Consider the following 21,105-nt stretch of genomic DNA (forward strand, 5'->3'; position numbering starts at 1 on the left):
GGTGGTGCGTAGGGGCGTCCGAGGGCTTCGATGAGGCCATCGAAGTCTGGTTTCCACGGCTCTGTGGGGCCGTGGGTGGGTTCCGGGGTCTTGGCGTTGTCGGGTACTTCGTAAAACTCGCGTTGCGAACTACCCACCCTATCCGAGGGGACCGGGTGGGTCGCGAGTTTCACTGTTGTGGCTGCGGGTGGATTGTAGAATCCGTTTTCTTGTCTACCCACCCGCCCCGAAGGGACGGGGGGGGACTTCGGAGGCTTCTCGTTCATGGTGCGGGACCTGCGCGACGCGTCACCGTCAGTCGGTCCTGTTGGGCAGGGCGACCATCGGTGGATGGGTTCTGGGCGCAGCTGGGCTTCCCCTCCGGCAAGGCCGGGCGCGTTCCGGCTTCGATTTTCGCAGAAAATCGTCGGTCGGATAAGCAGGTGCTGGTGAGGTGCGTCCGTGCGAGGTTCCGAGTGGCTCTCCCGTAACTATTTCGAAAATTAAAAGGGCCATATATACTGTAAAACGTTGTACGATACTCGTGTGAATAGGTAATTCGCAACGAGTGGCGAATTTAAATCGACTATTTTTCGCACGTATCGTTATGTACTATTATTGGTTTTCAGAATATTGGTTACGATACAAATCTATTTTTTTTTATACCTTTACAGCTATGTATGACCAAAGTTTAGACAGCATTGGTTCGTCAGTAAGCGCTTTGTGAATAGCCTGGTCGTTTTATTAAAATCAGGTTAGACATTAATCTAATACAGAGTACATTTTGAGAGTCAACGTAATCGGTTTTAGATCAGGGCCTGATCGGCTCACTGAAACTTATGGGTAAATACAATAAGAGGATGTACCATGAGCCCTCACTAAGGCCCACCATACAAAGTTTCCCTATTTTTTTAAGTGAAAACTTCTTTAGCGGCGCTGTGCACTTTTTGAGGTGGGGAAAAAATGTTAAACTCGAGACAGCGTAAGACGATCACGTGACCGTAGTCCGTAAGATTTAGATGGCCACTCATTTAGATGGCATTTAAATCAATAAAGAAAAACTCAATGACATTACGTGAAAAACTGTTACATGTAATGTCATTGAGTTTTTCTTTATTGATTTAAATGCCGTCTAGTGAGTTTCGCTCTAACTGGTATTAATATAACTCGAGTACTAACAGTGATGTGCTTAGGGGTTTCAAGTAATTAACGCTAACGCTAGATGGCATTAACCTCAATTATACATAGTGCATTTTGCACTAGTCATTGAGTTTTCACTTCTGCCGGCACTCCCTGAGTGCAACCCGTTGTTTTTTTTTTTTATTTGAACCTTGTTGTATGTAGATTAGGATAACTTTCGTTTGTTTCAGAAAGCAATGAAACATAAGATATGCTACCTTATGTAGTTTTTGAAAGGTTCGAATTAGATTGAAACAGAGTGTACATTGTAATGCACATAGGGCCTTGTGAGGTTAAGAATCGCCAGCAAGCTCGGCCGAATTTCACCTTCCCATACAAACAGAATTTCGTTTTCATTTTAAAACTACGTATTGGATTGTAATGAAACTTTGCACATACAATGACATGAGATATATCTAGTTCTGTAATTAATAATCATACGAACTTAGCTGTGAAGTTTATAAAAAAAAACGAAACAGAGCAAAAACAAGTACCACAACTAGTAACTTTGCATAATATCATAATGTACCTACTATGACGTGTAATTAAAGTCTATTTTTTTATTCGGTAGACTAAAATGACATTTCATAGTATGAACATCATGTGTCATTCCCACAAACCTAGAATCCGCTCGCGCTTGACAGACAGCTTAAGTGTGCGAAAGGGAAGCCATCACGTATATGAACATCCCATGAGTGCGAAAGAGTCGGACTACCAATGAGAAAACGTAACCACTTTTGAGTTTGACGACGGCCGCTGACGGCCAAGAGCGTATCACGGTAATTTTCAAATTGAAAAATATACACGGATTAGGACGAAAAGTATTAAATAAAGTAATTCAGTGAAGATGGTGTCTTGTAGTGTGCCGGGTTGCAGTGTCACAGGGCCAAATAATCCAAGCAAATACTCATTTCAGAGGATTTATGTTATTCCGAGCGAAATTTTCATAACGATATTTTGTCAAATTAACAGCGTAAAAAGTGTAAGAAGCCGGTTTATACAGTTCATTATAAGTTTTTCTTCCTTTGTGTGCTAATATTTTATCATATTAGTCTATAATTTAAAATATTTTGTGTTTCATAATCTGTTACTTTACGCTAGGGCTTGACAAAATGTTCATATGACAGTATCGATAACTTGTCGGTATATGAATAGCTATGTAATTATTTCTTCACAAGACATCATTAAGATATTAGCTTTTATAACCGACTTGAAATAATAACGAATGTTATACCTTTTTGAAGGTGCTCATGTTTAGCAATAAATTTAAACTTCACACTTTCCAACACAGTAAGAGTTACATTAAGATAAATCTGCAAGGATTTTGATAGCACACGCAGTGCAAGTGTTATTTATACGTTTTAATGTCGTAGAATTTTTACGTTTAAAATAACACATTTGAAAAAGTAGTCGATAAAGCAATCAAACATCGACAGATTATTAATATGTTGTAACTTGACATCACTATTTTTGATCTCAGATAGACAATTTACGCACACACTTGCATTTCATTTTTGGTCACACTTTTGAAGATTGACAGTTGTTCTTGTTCATCTAATTCTATGGTCATTCCATACTATGAAATGTCATTTTAGTCTACCGAATAAACAAAATACACTTTATATTAATACATTATTCATTTTATTTATTTATCTTCTTAGTTTAGGTTTTTTTACAATATGAATATAAAAGTAAAATAAAAAACATTTACAAAACAATAAAAAAAACATATAAACATATTATAAAAAAACCTAACCTAGGGTGCCGCCAGCAGCGGGGCAAGGCCCAAGCTACCGGTGGTCAGGGCTGCAGAGACAGGAACCGGCGGACTATCCGCGCCGTGTCCAAGATCACCGCCTTCTGCATCTGGCCCTTGATCCAACCACCTAGCGAGAGTCTCTCAAGATGTTGGTCGAGACTCTTCGCTATTAGACCGTTCGCTGAAACAACTATCGGGACAATGATCGTCGAATCAACATCCCACATGGCGGTTATCTCGTGAGCCAAGTCTAGGTACTTACTGGACTTGTCCTTCTCGGCTTTCACGAGATTCTCATCATGGGGGATGGTGATGTCAACGAGCACGGCCCGGCGTTGCGCTCGATCTATTATCACAATGTCAGGCTTATTGGCTACAATAGTCCTGTCAGTGATGATAGATCGATCCCAATAGAGCGTGGCACGACCATTCTCGAGAACTGGCGCAGGTGAATACTTGTAGTAAGGTACTTCGCGGTCCACAAGGCCGTATAGGAGAGCAAGCTGCTGGTGAATAATCCTGGCTACGAGATTATGTCTGTGCAAGTACTCGCCGTTAGCAAGATGAGAACAACCGGAAATGATATGTCTGAGTGACTCTCCGGGACGGCGGCATGCCCGACAAATGTCGACCGTACCGTCCTTCAGGATATATTTCCGATAGTTGTTCGTCATCATTACTTCGTCCGCAATTGCACAGGCAAAACCCTCGGTTTCTCCGAAGAGGTCCCCGAATCGTAACCAGTTCACCGACGCGAGCAGGTCCACATCGGGTCCCGTGAGGGCCTTGTAGAACCGCCCGTGTAGCACCTTACTCTCCCATGCCGCCTTGCGATCCGCAGTACTTAGTACCACAGGTACCACATTATTCATTATTATTAAGTTTTGTATGAAAAACTAAATTAACTGTATTTTTTAATTATGGTATCTGAAGCTACATAAACTAATTACAGAACTAGATATCCTATTGTAAGTACAAAGTTTCAGAGCAATCTAACTAATAACTATCGTCGTTTTAAAATGAGAGCGTAACTACCTTTGTATGGAGAATCGAGCTTACCGGGGACTCTTGACAAATATAGAATTGCCGCTTAAAGTTCAATGAATTCTCTAGTAAACTCGAACTTTCAATTCAGTTTCCCTGCACTGAATCTCGATTGTTTTTTTAAATCCTCGCACAAAAGATGGCAGACATAATGTCCACAAGCTCTACCCGCTTTGAGCTGCCAGCTAGTGACGCCCTCTCCGGGAAATACCGGTTCATTTCTTTGACACGGGTCGGGGAATTGGCGTGAAATTTACGGTTTCAGAAATAAATTGGTTCTCTTTTGTTTTTTGGGGAATTCCTTTTATAAACTAACAACCTCTTGTTTTATTGATATGTCTTGACAACTCAATACACTAGTGGGAAGTTAAGTGAACTAGAGCAATTTTTCCTTTTGTTTGTACTCAATACATAAAAGGACAATTCAACCTTTTACTTCAGATGTATAAGACTTCTTTTGATATTTAATCAATCGTGATTTCGTATAATTTATTTGGTACCTATAGGTATAATATATCTTTTCAAACTCAAACCTGTGATTTTTTTGGAGCATTAACAAAAAGTTACATACCTACTGTGGAATTTGAAATTTGAAATTCAGGGGGCCTAGCCAAGATAATAACCTACGACAAACAAACGGCAATCGAAAAGTAAAAATAATAAGGCTCCTTGCTATAACTAAGTAGGTATCGGTAACTCCAACTGGGTACCGGTAACTCTAAATAGGTACCGGGAAATCTAAATAAATACCGGTAGCTCCAAAAACCGGTAATTACTAAAACCGGGAACTCTAAATTCAGTTTATGCTGGATTCTGCGGGACCGCCTCTGGTCGCGCTAATTTGTTCATAGCTCATTGTACAATAACTTAAGTACCGGTAACTCTAAATAGGTACCGGTGAGTCTAAATAGGTACTGGTAACTCTAAAGAGTACCGGTAACTCCAAAAACCGGTATTTCGAAAACCGGTAAACCGCGCCATCCCTGACACAGTAAAACCGGGAACTCCAAATTCAGTCTTGGCCGAATTCTGCGGGACCGCCTCTGGTCGCGCTAATTTGTTCATAGCTCATTCTGCAATAACTTAGGTACCGATAACTCCAAATACCGGTATTCCAAAAACCGGTAAACCGTGCCATCCCTGATACAGTCTGGGCCGGCTCCCGCGGGGCCGCCTCAGGCCGCGCTAATTTATTCATTGCTGATTCTGCACTAACACTCGCCGGGAACCAAACTTTGCGGAGCGCAGCGCCTTAAGTGTATCCGACATTGACTTTGAAAAGTTGTGGTATCGATTTTAATGACTTAGGGCTCAGAATAAATAATAGTAGTACAGAAGGTTCACTCTCTAACAAAACGCGTCTGTTACGACAGATATGACCGCCAGGTGGCGCAAGCGCGAGCTGGCGTCCGTTCCGTAGCGGTGCGCGGCAACTACTGTGGCTAGGCACCAAAACTGGTGTGGGCCGCATGTACTTGTAGCGACGCGACGAAATCGCGGAGCCACGCCTACTTAGAGCTCATTTAGACTGCGCGCGAACTCGATTTTAGTTACATTGCGGACCATTGAGGTTACATCAATTCAGCCGACCGATCAACTGACGCAATGTAATGTAACTCGCATGCAAGTTCTCGTCCCGTCTAAATAAGCTCTAAGGTATTTAGAAGAGCATTAAATGTATCATTAATTGTGACGCTTTCAACTAAAAGGTGATGGCATGGTTGGTTGTCGAACGAAACGTTGAGTTCAAATTGAAGTTTTATAGAAATAGCGTCATATTGACAACCGACAATAAGTACCCTTTACCACCCTTTACTTTACCCTCGTAAGGCCTAATGTCACCAAAGGTTTACAATGTACACTCTGTTACAATTTTATTCAAACTTTTCAAAAACTACATAAGGTAGACAAATGAAAGACACCCTAATCTACTAGAACAAGGGTACCTACCTACTACTTGACCTTACGCGGTTACGATAACCCGAAAAGAATATGCCTATTGAATACACTATCTTTATCTAATCTAATCTAGAATTAATAACTACTTCGAGGATAGAACCCTTAGGAAAAGAATACCATACTTACGTAATAGTTTACTTGAAGCCATAAGACGTGGAAATAGCAAGTCTAAATTTAAATATATATATATATATATTCCTCGACCGTTATTCCCATCTACTTGGGGTCGGCCCTCCTTAGTCCTTCTTCTCCACTGTACACGATTCTGTGTGGTGTCTTTGTCGACGTTCATTTCTTTAAGGTCTTTTTCGACCGTCGTCAACCAAGTGGAAGGTCGTCTTCCTCGTCCTTTCCACGTCGTCGGCAACCGAAGGGCAAGCTTGACTATGTAGTCCTCAGGGCGTCTCTGTACGTGCCCGTACCATCGAAGGCGTTTTTCTTTTATTTTCTCAGCTATAGGTGCCACCTATAGCTATAGGAAGCTTCCTCTTATGTAACTATTTCTGATTTTATCCATCAGTGTGACGCCACCTGACCAGCGCAACATACGCATCTCCGTGGTATGCAGTTTCTGAAGATGGTTCTTATTGGTTGCCCAACATTCAGATCCGTACAAAATCGTAGGTCTTATAGCAGTTTTGTACATTTTGCCCTTGATTTTGATTGGCATCTTTCTGTCGCACATTACGCCTGTCAGCTGCCGCCACTTTAGCCATCCCGATGTTGTTCTAAATTTAAATATATGTTTAAAAAAACATTACCATAATATATCGTAGTAATTAAGTTATTTTAAGTTATATAACTAGAGACTGATGACCCCACAGTCAAACTCATTGTTAAGTTTTGCGGGGCTATGACTATATTTAAGAGTAACTCTCTATTTTATTAAATACTTAAATAAATAAATAATAATCTTTGTATCCGTATATATTTTTACACGGAACCCTAAAAGTCCTGGGCCCTCGCCTAACGAAGTGCTATCTCATTAAAGTTTCACCATAAAGAACTCCGACTCCCAGGTGTAATATAACTTTGGCGTAATTAAGGCGACTAGAATCTTCAATAACCTCGATGGTAATATACTTTCGTGAAAACGGATTATTGGAGGAAAGTAAGTATGTACTCGTAATAATTATTTTCCATCGTATTTTCACGTAAACGTACGAATGTGTCTTGCAATCATCGAATTTAAACTGTTGTGAGACATACTAACACTGAATAATTTTACGGTTTAGACTCACTGGTTTTAACTGTTTTAAGTGACTTAAAACAAGTGAGTCTAAACCGTAAAATTATTCAGTGTCTTGCTATTTCAGTAAGTATAAGGCCTGAGTGGACGCTCGAAGCGGAGCGTTCGGCGGGGCGTGCAGCGTGGCGTCGAGCTCCCAAGGGATTTGAGCAGCGTGCACTAAGGCCGCTACTATACGTTTGCATTTGTTTGACATGCACGCCGCACGCCCCGCCCCGCTGCACGCGCAACATGAGCGTCCACTCAGGCCTTACACTAAGTCTCGGTACTTACCTACAAAAAAAACTGAGGTTGAGTGAAGTAGCATGACAAATACGAATGTTTCCGAGAAAATACGATGGCAAACAATTATGCACTACATGTGTAAAATATGATAACCAATTAAATATTAACAATGTTACAAAAAACACAATTCTGCAGAACATTAAAGATATATTCCTAAACGAAAGGCTTCTTAAAATATTCATAAAGGGTACAAGCAATCGATAGATAGTTCACAGAGTGTGGGCGATTACACGTACCTAATTATACTTAAGATTTATTAATAAAATTAAGAGCGCGTCAAGGTAATTTTGAACACCTCGCTCGCCTAGCAATTTCTGCTGCTGACTGTACTTCTTTGCAGGACAACAACAACAACACACAACACAACAAATTAATCTAATAGATATATCAATTGATATCATAACATAATGTCATCAAATTGAGATCAATTTCTACTCGAACGTCTCTTTACCTGCCGTAAAATGAAATAAGAAAGTTTTGAAACCAGTAAAAAGCACTTACTTAAATGAAATACCCACAGATACAATACCAATAAACTGTTATTGTGAAGCTCTCTTGAGTTTTCTAAATAAATAAATACTGAAACGATACCCGTTCAATCACTCAGTATCAGTATCAGTTGGTTCCATCATATTGATTGGTGCTCTCCGTTGCAATTTAGAAATAATATCTGGGGGCCGATTTTTGAATTTCGGCCGTTCGATTTCGTGTATTTTGTTCAATAATATCTCCACTGCTAGGCATGTAAATTCTACTAATTAATAGTATTAATCGAGTGGTCAATACCACTAGATTCCAAATTTCTATCACTCGTATTTCAAAATTAATTTTGAAATTATATTAGGTGCTGTAATCCAGTAAAATAATTTTAAAACCTTTTTTTGCTTTCTTCTAAATATGTCCATGGGTATAACTAAGTTTTCGAAGCTCGAAGTTTCAATAGAGTCATAATATTGAACAAACCTATGTGACATTTACAGAAAACTTACTTAAAAATAGGAGACATAAAATAACTCTAAACTTATCTTTGTTTCAGCTTCCATAATCGGCACAACCGCACCAGCTGATCATGGGCGCAATTTGAGCTTTGACCACGAGCGAGGGACCAATACTAGACTAGCACACTTACTGTATAGTAAACACGGCATGACACATTATAGGTAAGAGGTTGGAGATATAAAAGATCCCTAAAGACAATATAGGTAAGACAATATATCGGACCCCTGCGGTAATGTTATTACCAGTACCATAGAGTTCCAGTACCTACCAGACTATAAAATATTATCTTATCTTGTATTATCTTATCTTATCTAATCTTAATTACTGTTTCTAGAAAAAAGCGGGACACGTCAGACGACCCTCGATGCGACCCTTTCAAGTATGAGCCCGGCAAGCGGGCGCTCACCAACCCCATGAACCCGGAGGACCAGGGCAAGCCGAGCGACAAGCTGACATACTCGAACCATACCACGTGCATCACGACTATAGACGGTGAGTTCATTAACCTCACCAACCCCATGAACCCTGAAGACCAGGGCAAGCCGAGCGACAAGCTGACATACTCGAACCATACCACGTGCATCACGACTATAGACGGTGAGTTCATTAACCTCACCAACCCCATGAACCCGGAGGACCAGGGCAAGCCGAGCGACAAGCTGACATACTCGAACCATACCACGTGCATCACGACTATAGACGGTGAGTACATTAACCTCACCAACCCCATGAACCCTGAAGACCAGGGCAAGCCGAGCGACAAGCTGACATACTCGAACCATACCACGTGCATCACGACTATAGACGGTGAGTTCATTAACCTCACCAACCCCATGAACCCGGAGGACCAGGGCAAGCCGCGCGACAAGCTGACATACTCGAACCATACCACGTGCATCACGACTATAGACGGTGAGTTCATTAACCTCACCAACCCCATGAACCCGGAGGACCAGGGCAAGCCGAGCGACAAGCTGACATACTCGAACCATACCAAGTGCATCACGACTATAGACGGTGAGTTCATTAACCTCGTAAGGCCCGTGTACAAGTACAAATTAAATTCCAGTTTTGAACTCGTAGTATAGAAAAATTCAAGAAAGTTCCAAATTCAAAAGAGCCAAATTAGTTTTCCAAAAAAATTATGATATGGTTTCTTTTTCAGCCGGCGGTGGTGGACAAGTGATAGTGCTGTCATTCGTCGACAAATTTCATATGGAAGATCGTCCGCCAAAGTGCGAATACGACTTTTTAGAGGTAAAATGCTTTGAATTTTAAGCACCCTTATTATGTACCTGTTGCATAATATACTATTATTGATTTACTTACTTTTTAGGGTTCCGTACCCAAAGGGTAAAAACAGGACCATATTGCTAAGACTCCGCTGTCCGTGTGTCGGTCACCAGGCTGTAACTCATGAACCATGATAGCCAGACAGTTGACATTTTCACAGATGATGTATTTCTGTTGCCGATATAACAACAAATACTAAAAACAAAATAAAATAAATATTTAAGTGGGGCTCCCATGCAACAAACGTGATTGTTTTGCCGTTTTTTGCGTAATGGCACGGAACCCTTAGTGCGCCACCTCAATCCCCTTTTTTAAATATTTATAATTGTGACGTTCTCTATCAAAAGGTTCCACTTATCCAGTCTCTTACCATATAGACGAAATTCGTTTGTATTCTTATACGAATAACCTGCCAGAGCGTCCTTATGGTAAGCGACAAAATGGTACCTTTTGGATGCGTCGTACATTGACGTATATCTCAGGACGGGCCTTACGGGTATTAAAAATGGTACTAGTCAGCGGTGTCACTCACGAATTCGAGCCAATCGTGCGGTCTAACGCATCTAGTTGCGACCAATCGCGCGCGTGATGCGAACTCATCATCCAATCGCGTTGTAGCGGTGTCACACCGCTGAACTGGCCCCATTCATGTCCCATTGTTATTGTCCCTAAGGCCAGTCCTGAGCTATACGTCAATAGAGTCATATATTCGATATTAAACTTTTGTGAGACATATTTTAAACTGTTTAGACGGCAACGGTTTCACTTCCCGAAACAGGGCCCGAAACATGTCGCCAATAGCGACTAAAAATTCAAGTGAGTGAAACCGTTGTCGTCTAAACAGAGTCATATAGCCAGTCCTGAGATATACGTCAATGGAGTCGTATATTTACAGATAAGAGACGGCAAATTCGGCTACGCCCTGCCGGCGTACAAGTTCTGCGGGAACAGTTTCCCCCCCACCATCACCTCCGCCGGCCCCTACTTGTGGCTGAAGTTCCAGTCAGACGACAGCATAGAGTACTCCGGCTTCAAGATTAATATCGAGTTCCAGCCGAATAGCATGAGTCGTGAGTAAATTTGTTATACTTTACAAGATCTGACAGGGTGCATGAGGAACACAAGAGCTTCGCTCCAAAACCCGAGTCGTTGATGTTGGAGTGAAGACCGCCAGGCTAAAGTGGGACTGGGCTGAACATGTCTGCCGGATGCATGATGACAGATGGGCCAAAATAGCCACTAGCTGGCATCCCCAGTGTAATAGTCGAGGCAGAGGCAGACCGAGAAAGAGATGGCGGGACGACTTGGATGCATTCCAGCAGGATTGGCGGGATCTTGCTCAGCACAGGGAGGATTGGAACACACATAGGCAAAAAAAATACACTGTGGGAACAGTTTCTGTCCCACCATCACCTCCCCCCTACTTGTGGCTGACGTTCCAGGAGTACAGCATCGAGTACTCGGGTTTCAAGATTAATATATCGAGTTCCAGCCGAATAGCATGAGTCGTGAGTATATACTAGCGGCTCTGTGAGCTGTGTTGACCCCATGTATCGGCCATTTTTGAGAAACATCCTACAACTGAATCGACAACATTTATTTCATCATCGAAGCTACTCATACAATTTCACGAGAATCGGTTTAGAATTGCTACCTGTAGTCGAGAACATCCGGATGTTTCGTAATCCGTCGTTTCGTAATCGTGAATGCTTTCGTATATCCGGATATACGAAAGCATTTTTGCCCAAGCTGAAATGCAGACTTCATTAATTATCTGTCAATTATCAAACTGGCGTCAAGCACATAAAACTAATAAACTAGTAGCACTGTGAGCTGTATTTAAAGTCGTACCCGAGTATGGTTTTAGTTAATTAACCGACTTCTTTACCCAGAAGGAGATTCTATTACATTTTCTATTGGTTTATTCGGTTGTGGCTATATTTTTTTTATATACTGTATTTTTTATTAACAGGAGAAATACCAGAATCCTGTATAATAAATAAGAAAGACGACAAGTTTGGTTGGATCGCGTCTGAGGATGAAGACGCGGACGCTTGTCGCAAGGAGAGCCCCACCACACTGGACATTCAGTGGAGGATAGAGACCCCCGCCAACACGAGGGTAAGTATTTTACAAGCTTTCATTATAGTATTTTATGCAACCGTTGTTTAAGAGAGGTCAAAAAAGGCGAGTGGCGTGAGTAACAATTTGAGGCGAAGCCGAAAATTGTTAATAAAGACGCCACGAGTATTTTTTGACTCAGTTAAACAATGTTGCATACAATACTTTTTCTACGACCAATCATTTACTTTGAAATAAAATTGTAAATTTAACAAATATTTTTCATTCAAGAAGTAGCAAAAATGAAGGGTACGGGCGGAAAAAGAATGAATGAAATTAAAAAAACATGTCTATGGTTCACTTATTTGTCACAGATGACATTTAAAATAAGGTTGGCAACAATGCATTTCATTCAATATTTTTTAAGTGGTACACGAAGTATCGAAAAAGTGCCAAAAAGATACTGCGTGTATGCACAAATGCTTTTTTGGGGAATAGACTAAAGACTTGTCTTGACAACTATAAGGTGTGTGCACGACCCTTTAAATGACAAATAAAAGTACGGGAGTAGAAAAAAAAACTGAAATAGATGTCATATACTTATTAAAGAAAAAGTGACGAAGCCTTCCAGTGGTGAAGACCGGATTCGAACCGGGTCTTTAGCAATCCGGGCTAACGCCTTAAACCCCTTGGCCACCCCGCCACGGTGGAACACGTCCCAAGTTCTCGACTATATGCCATCTTACTAAGACTAGGCGTCTTTGACCAACCATTGATATTTTTGATATTTTTTGGATTTTTTGATTTATTTTTGATAGGCATTTTTGATACTAATAAAATAATTTGATTTGTTCCCAAAGTTGTGTAAGCTTTCATTAAATTAGAACCATTTATTTACCTACATAAGTAAGTAAATTATACAGAGGTACTACAATACATATACTAAACTAAATTAAACAACAAATAAAAACTCGTATCAAAAGTGTATTTTTTTTACAAAAAGCGTATTCTATTTATTTCAGATATATTTAAACTTCACTGATTACAAGTTGTCTTTTCCCAACGAGTGTGAGGATAACCTGGTGCAAGTTTTTGGCGCGGAACCTAATTTTGACCACAAGTAAGTATATTTTAATGTAGCATGTTTTGTGCAACAAGCGAGCAAAATTGGTTTTTGGTACGATTGCTAATTATCGAGCGATTTAAGTAAAAAAATGAGGTTTTTACAACTTTATCCTCTAGCGGCCCACCGTACAACAAAAATTGGCAGCCATATTTGAATCAACGGTATTAAAAAATTAATTGAATTTAATATGTTTTAAGTATTTTAGAATTTAACGTACAAAAAAAAACAACTTCCCATTTAGCAATGATTTATATTTCATTAGAGATGTACCATTTCGTGACACTATTTTGACTATGTTATTTTTATGCATGTCTATTGTCTAAGCTGTGTGTTTACGAATAAAAAACATTATATTCTGTTCTATTAAAGGTGACAGTCCATTTCCAACCGCAGCTGCACTACTGTTCATTTTACTATGGAAATTGACAGTAACGGCGACGCGTTCAGTACCAGTAGCGCAGCTGCGGTCAAAAATGGAATGTTACCCTAAGACGGTGGGATGATAGAGCTTTAAATACATTTGTAGTGGGGTTAAAAAATTTCAACCCCTTCTTATCCACAGGCTAGCGTTCTACTGCGGTTCCGTGGCCAACCCGGTGACCACAAAGGTGGAGGACGAAGGCCTGGGCCCGAGCAACGTCATGTACGTCAGGATGTTTGCCACCAACAAGGCCAAGGCGTCGCGTTTCCAGGCCCATTTCACCTCCTTCCGGACTCTGAAAGGGGATGGTAAGATTATTTTACTAAGTTTTCATCTTCAAAACCTTCAAGGATCTTTACTATTATTAGAAGTCACATCATGTACTCCAGAATGATCGCCATTAACAAGGTTAAAGCGTCGCTTTTCCAGGCCCATTTCACTTCTTTCTGGACTCTGAAAGGGGATAGTAAGTTTCTTTTACTAGGATTTCAATAATCTAATTGTACGGTTTAATGTGCAATAATTGACGGACATAAGTTTATCTTGTATAGGTACATGACAAAATAAATTGAAATTGAAATTAAAATTAAACTCACGTGGTTCACGTGTTGTGTCCAAAACATGTCGCACTAAAAACAAAAATAGTTTAATGTTAGTATGTCTCACGACAGTCACGACAGTTTAAATTCGATTAGGAATTCAATCTTTGTCATGATCCCTACTATTTCCATAGCAACAATGTCATGTACGTCAGGAATCCAATTTTGTAGGCTTGGAAAAGTTGGAAGGCTGAAAACTTATTTCTAATGCAAAAAAGACGGAGTATAGTATATGACATGTATTTCAGTTTATACTTTATCCAATTGTTGACAGAGTCGTGTGACGCCACGGAGCTGGACTGCCAAGATGGTACATGCATAGACTCAAGTCTGGAGTGCAATGGCATCGCCAATTGCAGGCTCAAGTCGGACGAAGACCCTGAGAGCTGCAAGGTACAAACTTCAAAAGTTTATTTTACCTATCCATCTTATCTTACCTATCACTTCTGCGAAAATTTAAAACCTATCAATATCCTCGCGTTGTCCCGGCATTTTCCTGGGGTCCACTTGACAACTTATCCCAGGATTGGCGTGGGCACTAGTTTTTACGAAAGCGACTACCATCTGACCTTCCAACCCAGAGGGTAAACTAGGACTTATTAGGATTAGTCCGGTTTCTTCACGATGTTTTCCTTCACCGAAAAGCGACTGGTAAATATCAAATGATATTTCGTTAAAATAATGTTTTGGCAATGGTTTCTACAGTATGCCTTTTTCAAAAGGTTGGAAAATTTTACGGTTTAATTCAAAATTAAACGCGTGCGGTTAAATAAAACATTTTGCAAATGAAACATCGTGCAAACATATTTCGAGGTTGAGATATGTTACCATGTTTATGTTTGTGTCTCACGGAAATGTACAACTTAAAATACAATACAATACAATACTCTTTATTGCACACCTCACATACACGTAGTTAAAATACATAGAGATGACCATGATTGTGTTAAAAATACCATGTTTTCAGGAAGCGGCGCAGTCCCTGGTGAAGGAACCCCACATCCTGGTGATCCTGGTGATCTTCTCCCTGATCCTGTCCGGGATGAGCCTGGTGTTCCTCTTCAAGTGCATCCGGAAGCTGCACCAGGACCATAAGTACATCAAAGTGAGGGGTGACATTTGAACTAAATACATACAATACAATACAAATCCTCTTTAATGCACAACCTCAGAATAAATGTACATAAATAAATGTACCTCTGTCTTCATGTATTATTTGTGTTTCCAACAAATAATACATGAAGACAGAGGTAAACAACAGGCGACCTTATCGCTAAAGAGCGATCTCTTCCAGACAACCTTAATACATCTCATTTTTCTCGAATATTCGTTCCTGGTTTCGGAAAGATTCATACTATTTTTTAAACCTACTATTATTTACTGTAAAACGATTTCTTTTCTCAGGAGCACCTAGCAAAATCCTGCGAAGACCGTCTAGACAAGCTAGCAGAGACCCAACTGACTTTAGACCCGAACCTCTTGGACCCGGAGCCCAGAGCTAGCCTAGAGCGAGAGAACCATACCAACGAGATGTACAAGCAGCAGAGAAACAAGCGGAAAGTGAGTAGATGATATAGCTCGGGGAGACCCAACTGACCCTGGATCCGAACCTCTTGGACCCTGAGCCCAGAGCTAGCCCACAGCGAGAGAACCATACCACAGAGATGTACAAACAGCAGAGAAACAAGCGGAAAGTGAGTAGTGGAAAATTTCAACTGTCTAGCTATCATGGTTCATGGTACAGCCTGATGACAGACAGATAGACGGATAGTGGAGACCGTTTTTACCCTTTGGGTAATACATATGATGAATTTGACCGATTTTGTACAAATTTTAACAGTGTGGTAAGTACTACCAAAAAAGACCTTACTGGTAAACAGTTAAACAAAATATAAGATTTCTTTCATATATCAAAGACAAAAACAGTCACAAAATAAATATACGTAGCGCAACATTTAAAACATTTCAAGCCAATTGAGCTTTAAATTCTGCTGATATATTAAAAACTCTTATCCTCTACCCGCCCATACGTCAAACCTTGCCAAGCAAAATGAAATTTTATTTTGTCAACACAAAGTTCAAATTAGAATGGAACAGGAGACCTTTTTATAGGTCTCTGGGCGTCTAGAGGATATTCGAATCCATTTAATGCAAACCGCATGTCAAACATAATCACGATAAACAGGGTATTTTGAAACGGGACGTAAATGTCACCAAAAATATTTCGCCTTGCATCCCATGGCGTGAAAAGGTCATCTAATTTCAGAAAGGGATAAACGTTCCATAGAATTCTTTTCCTCGTGTTATTGTTACTGGAAAAGCGACCTTCTCTGGTTGACATAAGATTGAGAAAAATGAGGAAATATATATGAAAAGGGTTAGAATTGGGGATCTAACCGCAGTGTGATGAGGCAACGCTGCTAATTCGATTTTGCGTTGGAAACAAAACCTGTGTGTCTACAGTATACCCTGAAAAGATTTTATGAAGCCTTCGCCAAGTTGAGGATTTTCAGTGGTACTCATTTTACTTACAATAACAGTAATTATTTTGACAACAGACGTATTAGTAACTAATAAGTTGAAAGTAACTAAAAAGTAAAAAAAAAGTATCCCATGTCCTATCCCGGAGCTAAAACTTCATCTAAAACGGTTCAGCGGTTTAAGCACAAAGAGGTATAGTCAGACAGAAAAACAGAATTATACTTGGTCAACCAGATCTTGACAGTAGAAAAAGGCGGCAAATTTGAAAAATGTAGGAGCGAAGGGATATCGTCCCATAGAAAATTTGAATTTCGCGCCTTTTTTTACTGACAAGATTTGGTTGACCAGCTATACTTTCCCATTTATGATAGGGATTATTTCATTTCCTAAGTTACATTTCTGTGGGTTAGGTTTAGTATATCATGCTGCAACAATTAGAACTCCAACTTAAGCTTCAAAAAATCATGTCTCCATTTCTTCCAGTCAAGCAGCATCGAATCCGACTATCTCCACCGCGACACCTCCCTGGACCACCACCACGACTGGTCTGAGAGCGTCCCTGTCCCAGCCGAGGACATCAGGATAGAGTACAAGGGGAGACCGAGACGGAGCGATACCAGCAAGAAAGAAGAGTCACTCAGGTAACCAGGTACCTTCTTCTGTATCTCCCACGACTGTGAGAGCATACCGGTTCCTACTGAAGATATCAGAGGGGCTACCGCGAAACGCAAATTGCGGGGATCTTTCTCTTTTACTCCAATGAAGGAACAATTAGAGTGACAGAGAAAAGTGCCCGCAATTTGGGAAATTCGGTTTTCGCGGTAGCCCCTCAGGGATAGTGTCCTCTGCCACAACTCACCTCGGTCTCCTACTGAATTTTGAAATATCATGTGCTTATTATGTCATTTTTAGGGTTCCGTACCCAAAGAGTAAAAACGGGACCCTATTACTAAGACTCCGCTGTCCGTCCGTCCGTCCGTTCGTCCGTCCGTCCGTCCGTCTGTCACCAGGCTGTATCTCACGAACCGTGATAGCTAGACAGTTGAAATTTTCACAGATGATGTATTTCTGTTGCCGCTATAACAACAAATACTAAAAACAGAATAAAATAAAGATTTAAGTGGGGCTCCCATACAACAAACGTGATTTTTGACCGAAGTTAAGCAACATCGGGCGGGGTCAGTACTTGGATGGGTGACTGTTTTTTTGCTTGTTTTGCTCTATTTTTTGTTGATGGTGCGGAACCCTCCGTGCGCGAGTCCGACTCGCACTTGGCCGGTTTTTTAGGATTCCGTACCTCAAAAGGAAAAAACGGAACCCTTATAGGATCACTCTTGCGTCTGTCTATCCGACCATCCTCCCCCTCCCCCCCCCCCCTCTTTATCTCCGAAACGACTGGCTCTAAAAATTTTGAAACAAATACACAAAATAGTTCTTTACCTATAGAAGACAGGAAAACCTGTTAGAAATGTGCAGTCAAGCGTGAATCGGACTTAAAGTACGGAACCCTTGGAACGCGAGTCCGACTTGCACTTGGCCGGTTTTTTATTAATACGATTTTTTCAGGAGCAAAGGTTCCAAGGAGGAAGAAAGAAAGGAAATCAGAGACGCGTCGGTCGGAGCTCCTGACACCAAGGAGTCTGGATGTCAAACTAGAGAAAGTTTGTTCCAAGTGGATACCGCTCCTAGTTCCGATGGTAAGTAACGGTCTATTTTTATACTAGGTCGGTGGCAAACAAGCATACGGCCCGCTGATGGTAAGCTGTCTCCGTAGCCTGTGGACGCCTGCAACTCCAGAGGTGTTATGCGCGATGCCGACCCTAACACTCCGCACCCTCGTTGAGGTTTGGCAATCTTCGGCAGGAACACAACACTATGAGTAGGGTCTAGTGTTTTGGGTACCGTTTTCTGTAAGGAGGAGGTACTTCCCCAGTTGTGATCTGCTCTAGATCTGGAATGACATCTGTGCTGTGCCCACCACACAAAGCGAGATGACATTCACAGTGCCCATACCTCTCTTTTCGATGTAGTTTTAGGACATACCAAAAAAATCTAAGATACTCGTACCGTTTTTAGTTCCGATGGTAAATAAATCCAATTGAGGGGGGATTTAAATCTTCTCGAGGCAGAGGTGTAGGGTTGGAGCCGGTGTAGCTTTATTTGACGTTTTCAAGCGCATTGTAATATGCCTACTTGAATAGGTATACTATATTTTATCTTATCTTTATCTTTAATAATAAAGCTCCGAATTTTCTTGTCTTGTAGGAACAAACTCGTCTAACAGCCGCGGGTTCTCGACGTTCGGGTACTCGGGCGCCACCATCGTCCGGCCTTCACCCGCGCCCGCTAACACTTCAGAGATTACTATAGAACTGCTAAGACAGGTCACCCCACAGGAGTCTATCAAACGTGAGTCTTATTATCTTCTTCTTAAGGTAGAAACTCGTCTCACAAACACCTCCGGGATAACGTTAGAACTGTTGAGACAGGTCACCTCGCAGGAGTCTATCAAACGTAAGAATTAACCTACCTGCCTTCGTGTTGGCTTTAAGGATGGACTCACGTCAGAACGATCCGGGTCCGAGCCCGGGCTTCCAACACTTCGTTTTCTATGACGGTCTATGATCATTGATCACGTGATTCTCTCTATAGAAAACTGAAGTGTTGGACGCTTCAGCCCAGACCTGGACCGTTTTAGTGTGAGTCATCTTTTAGGGTTGACTAACCAACAAATGATCATGAATGTTGCTAAGATGATGAAGATGAGAAAAGTAAAAATGTATCGAGATGACAGATGAGACGTAAAATGACGTAATCATTTCCAGCATAAATTAAGATTCATTTGGCGTTTTCGACGAATGATTGTCACTTGGCTTGGCTGGCATTCGATAAATTCAAAGATGTAATGGCTGCATTTTCAAATCCCACAGAAAAGAAATTCGACCGTCGCCCCATGAGCTCGGAAACCACCCGCTCCGCCCCCGACGTCATCATCGTCTCCAAGCCGATTCGCTGAGGATGACCCTCGGGGCCCCCGCCCTGGGCCCCCACCCCGCCCCCCTCCTGGGTGCTGCCCCCGCGGCACCGCCCCGAGGGCTCCCTCTACAACCACACGAAAAGCGTATCATTTGAAGATTACGACGGCTATTACAGCCAGTATTTCGACGAAGGACCAAAGTTGATTTATGACTATTGTTTAAAAAGTGACTTTTATAAGAGAGCTAAGACACTGCCAAGGAATCTTGGGTCTTCGGTGGATAAAGTGTATCCGCAGAGGTGTTTCTGTGAAACGGACTATAGGAAGAGGATGGTGGTTAAAGCTGACGTGGAGCCGAATAGATAGCATTCGATGAGGTTCTAGACTGAGAATAATAAAGCCTAGATTCCTAAAGCATACCTGTTATAAGTGGAGCCAAAGACAGAAGCTAACTTTTCACAAACTTTTAGTGTATCAAGCTTCAAAATCGTGATCCGTTGCCGCACCAAGGTACATGATGTGGGTTGCGTCATTACCAAACTAAAATGGAGTTGGGCGGAACATGTTGCTAGGCAGAGTGATAGCACTTGGACTAAAATGTTAACAGAATGATGGACGCTTTCAGATGAAAGAAGCGCCTGGCGTCCGTTGGCTCGTTGGGTAGACGACATCCGGAGGATTGCGGGTCACTTCTGGATGAGATTAGCTCAGGACCGGGACAAGTGGCGTACTAGAAGAGGCCTATGCTCAGCAGTGGGCGATAAAGGGCTGATATGATGATGACGATGATGATGATTTAGTGTATGTAGGAATGCCACCGTAAATGTCAGATTTCTATAAAAAAAAATACGGTTATTATGGTCCACACTCTGTCTGTATGTCTGAGTATAAGTACGAGTAAAAGAGTGATACTACTACGCTGTATGGAAACTATATCATAGTGACACAAAAAAGGCTTCACTACGGTTACCAGTACCTTCTAGGTTTTATTATTCTTTGATTCTAGACTTCTGTCTAGTCGAATGCTTGTTTCATGTTTCATGCGAATTTTCCTATTTCACCAACGCCACTATTCTTTCTCTCTCTCTAGTAGTGTAGATCTCTACAAATTTTTAAATGCTGCTAACTCTTATAATAATTTAAAATTCGGAAAAATATAGCTTTGGTTGATATACAACAAATTGTGTAAAAATATTTTCAATATTGTTTATATCCAGAGAGGAAAATGAGGTAGGTACGTTTGTATGAAAAGGCGATTTGGCGCCAGTCCTCCACTTTCGTCTTAATGACTCAATACATAACATTTTTGTGGAGGAAGCTACATCCAGTTTCGCGAGATTTCGTGCAAAAGATTTTTTTTTATTATAAATGGGCTTACTCATGGCTACAGACTAGCCGAGGCGAAGACGTGGCCTACGATGGAGCGAGCCTGCCCAGAAGGTGCCTGTTCACCCTTGAGTCAAGGCCTTATCAAAACTTTTCGTGATCTTAAACTTTCTGAAACTCTATCAATAAAAAAAATCACTACGCAATTCATAGAGCCATTAAAGAGCGTGTCATTATATTTTGCTGCTTAGTCGTGCAGATATTATTGAGGACTGTACAGAAAAATCATCTGTTGTCGCGACGGTGAAATAAGAACTTCAGTGAGCCAGAAATGTAGTAATTGTTGGACAATACACTCTAGAATTAAT

The 21,105-nt window shown here is 41.2% G+C and overlaps 1 protein-coding gene across 1 annotated transcript in view; it reads left to right on the plus strand.

The window, feature by feature from the left end:
- The window catches only part of LOC134658235 (uncharacterized), a 43,591-nt gene extending 23,746 nt beyond the window's left edge, over window positions 1-19,845 (plus strand). Inside the window, exons 2-17 of the mRNA XM_063513846.1 lie at window positions 8,491-8,614; window positions 8,788-9,470; window positions 9,619-9,710; window positions 10,642-10,820; window positions 11,011-11,210; window positions 11,719-11,867; window positions 12,830-12,927; window positions 13,496-13,662; window positions 14,228-14,346; window positions 14,921-15,058; window positions 15,358-15,513; window positions 16,918-17,075; window positions 18,001-18,131; window positions 18,700-18,818; window positions 18,924-18,948; window positions 19,365-19,845. Of these exons, the coding sequence (XP_063369916.1) occupies window positions 8,491-8,614; window positions 8,788-9,470; window positions 9,619-9,710; window positions 10,642-10,820; window positions 11,011-11,210; window positions 11,719-11,867; window positions 12,830-12,927; window positions 13,496-13,662; window positions 14,228-14,346; window positions 14,921-15,058; window positions 15,358-15,513; window positions 16,918-17,075; window positions 18,001-18,131; window positions 18,700-18,818; window positions 18,924-18,948; window positions 19,365-19,450 (2,624 nt within the window). The 3' untranslated portion in view covers window positions 19,451-19,845. The remainder of the gene's footprint in view (window positions 1-8,490; window positions 8,615-8,787; window positions 9,471-9,618; window positions 9,711-10,641; window positions 10,821-11,010; window positions 11,211-11,718; window positions 11,868-12,829; window positions 12,928-13,495; window positions 13,663-14,227; window positions 14,347-14,920; window positions 15,059-15,357; window positions 15,514-16,917; window positions 17,076-18,000; window positions 18,132-18,699; window positions 18,819-18,923; window positions 18,949-19,364) is intronic.
- The last annotated feature ends 1,260 nt before the right edge of the window (window positions 19,846-21,105 follow it).

This window comes from Cydia amplana, chromosome 21 (genome assembly GCF_948474715.1).
Source record: "Cydia amplana chromosome 21, ilCydAmpl1.1, whole genome shotgun sequence".
Taxonomy (NCBI): domain Eukaryota; kingdom Metazoa; phylum Arthropoda; class Insecta; order Lepidoptera; family Tortricidae; genus Cydia; species Cydia amplana.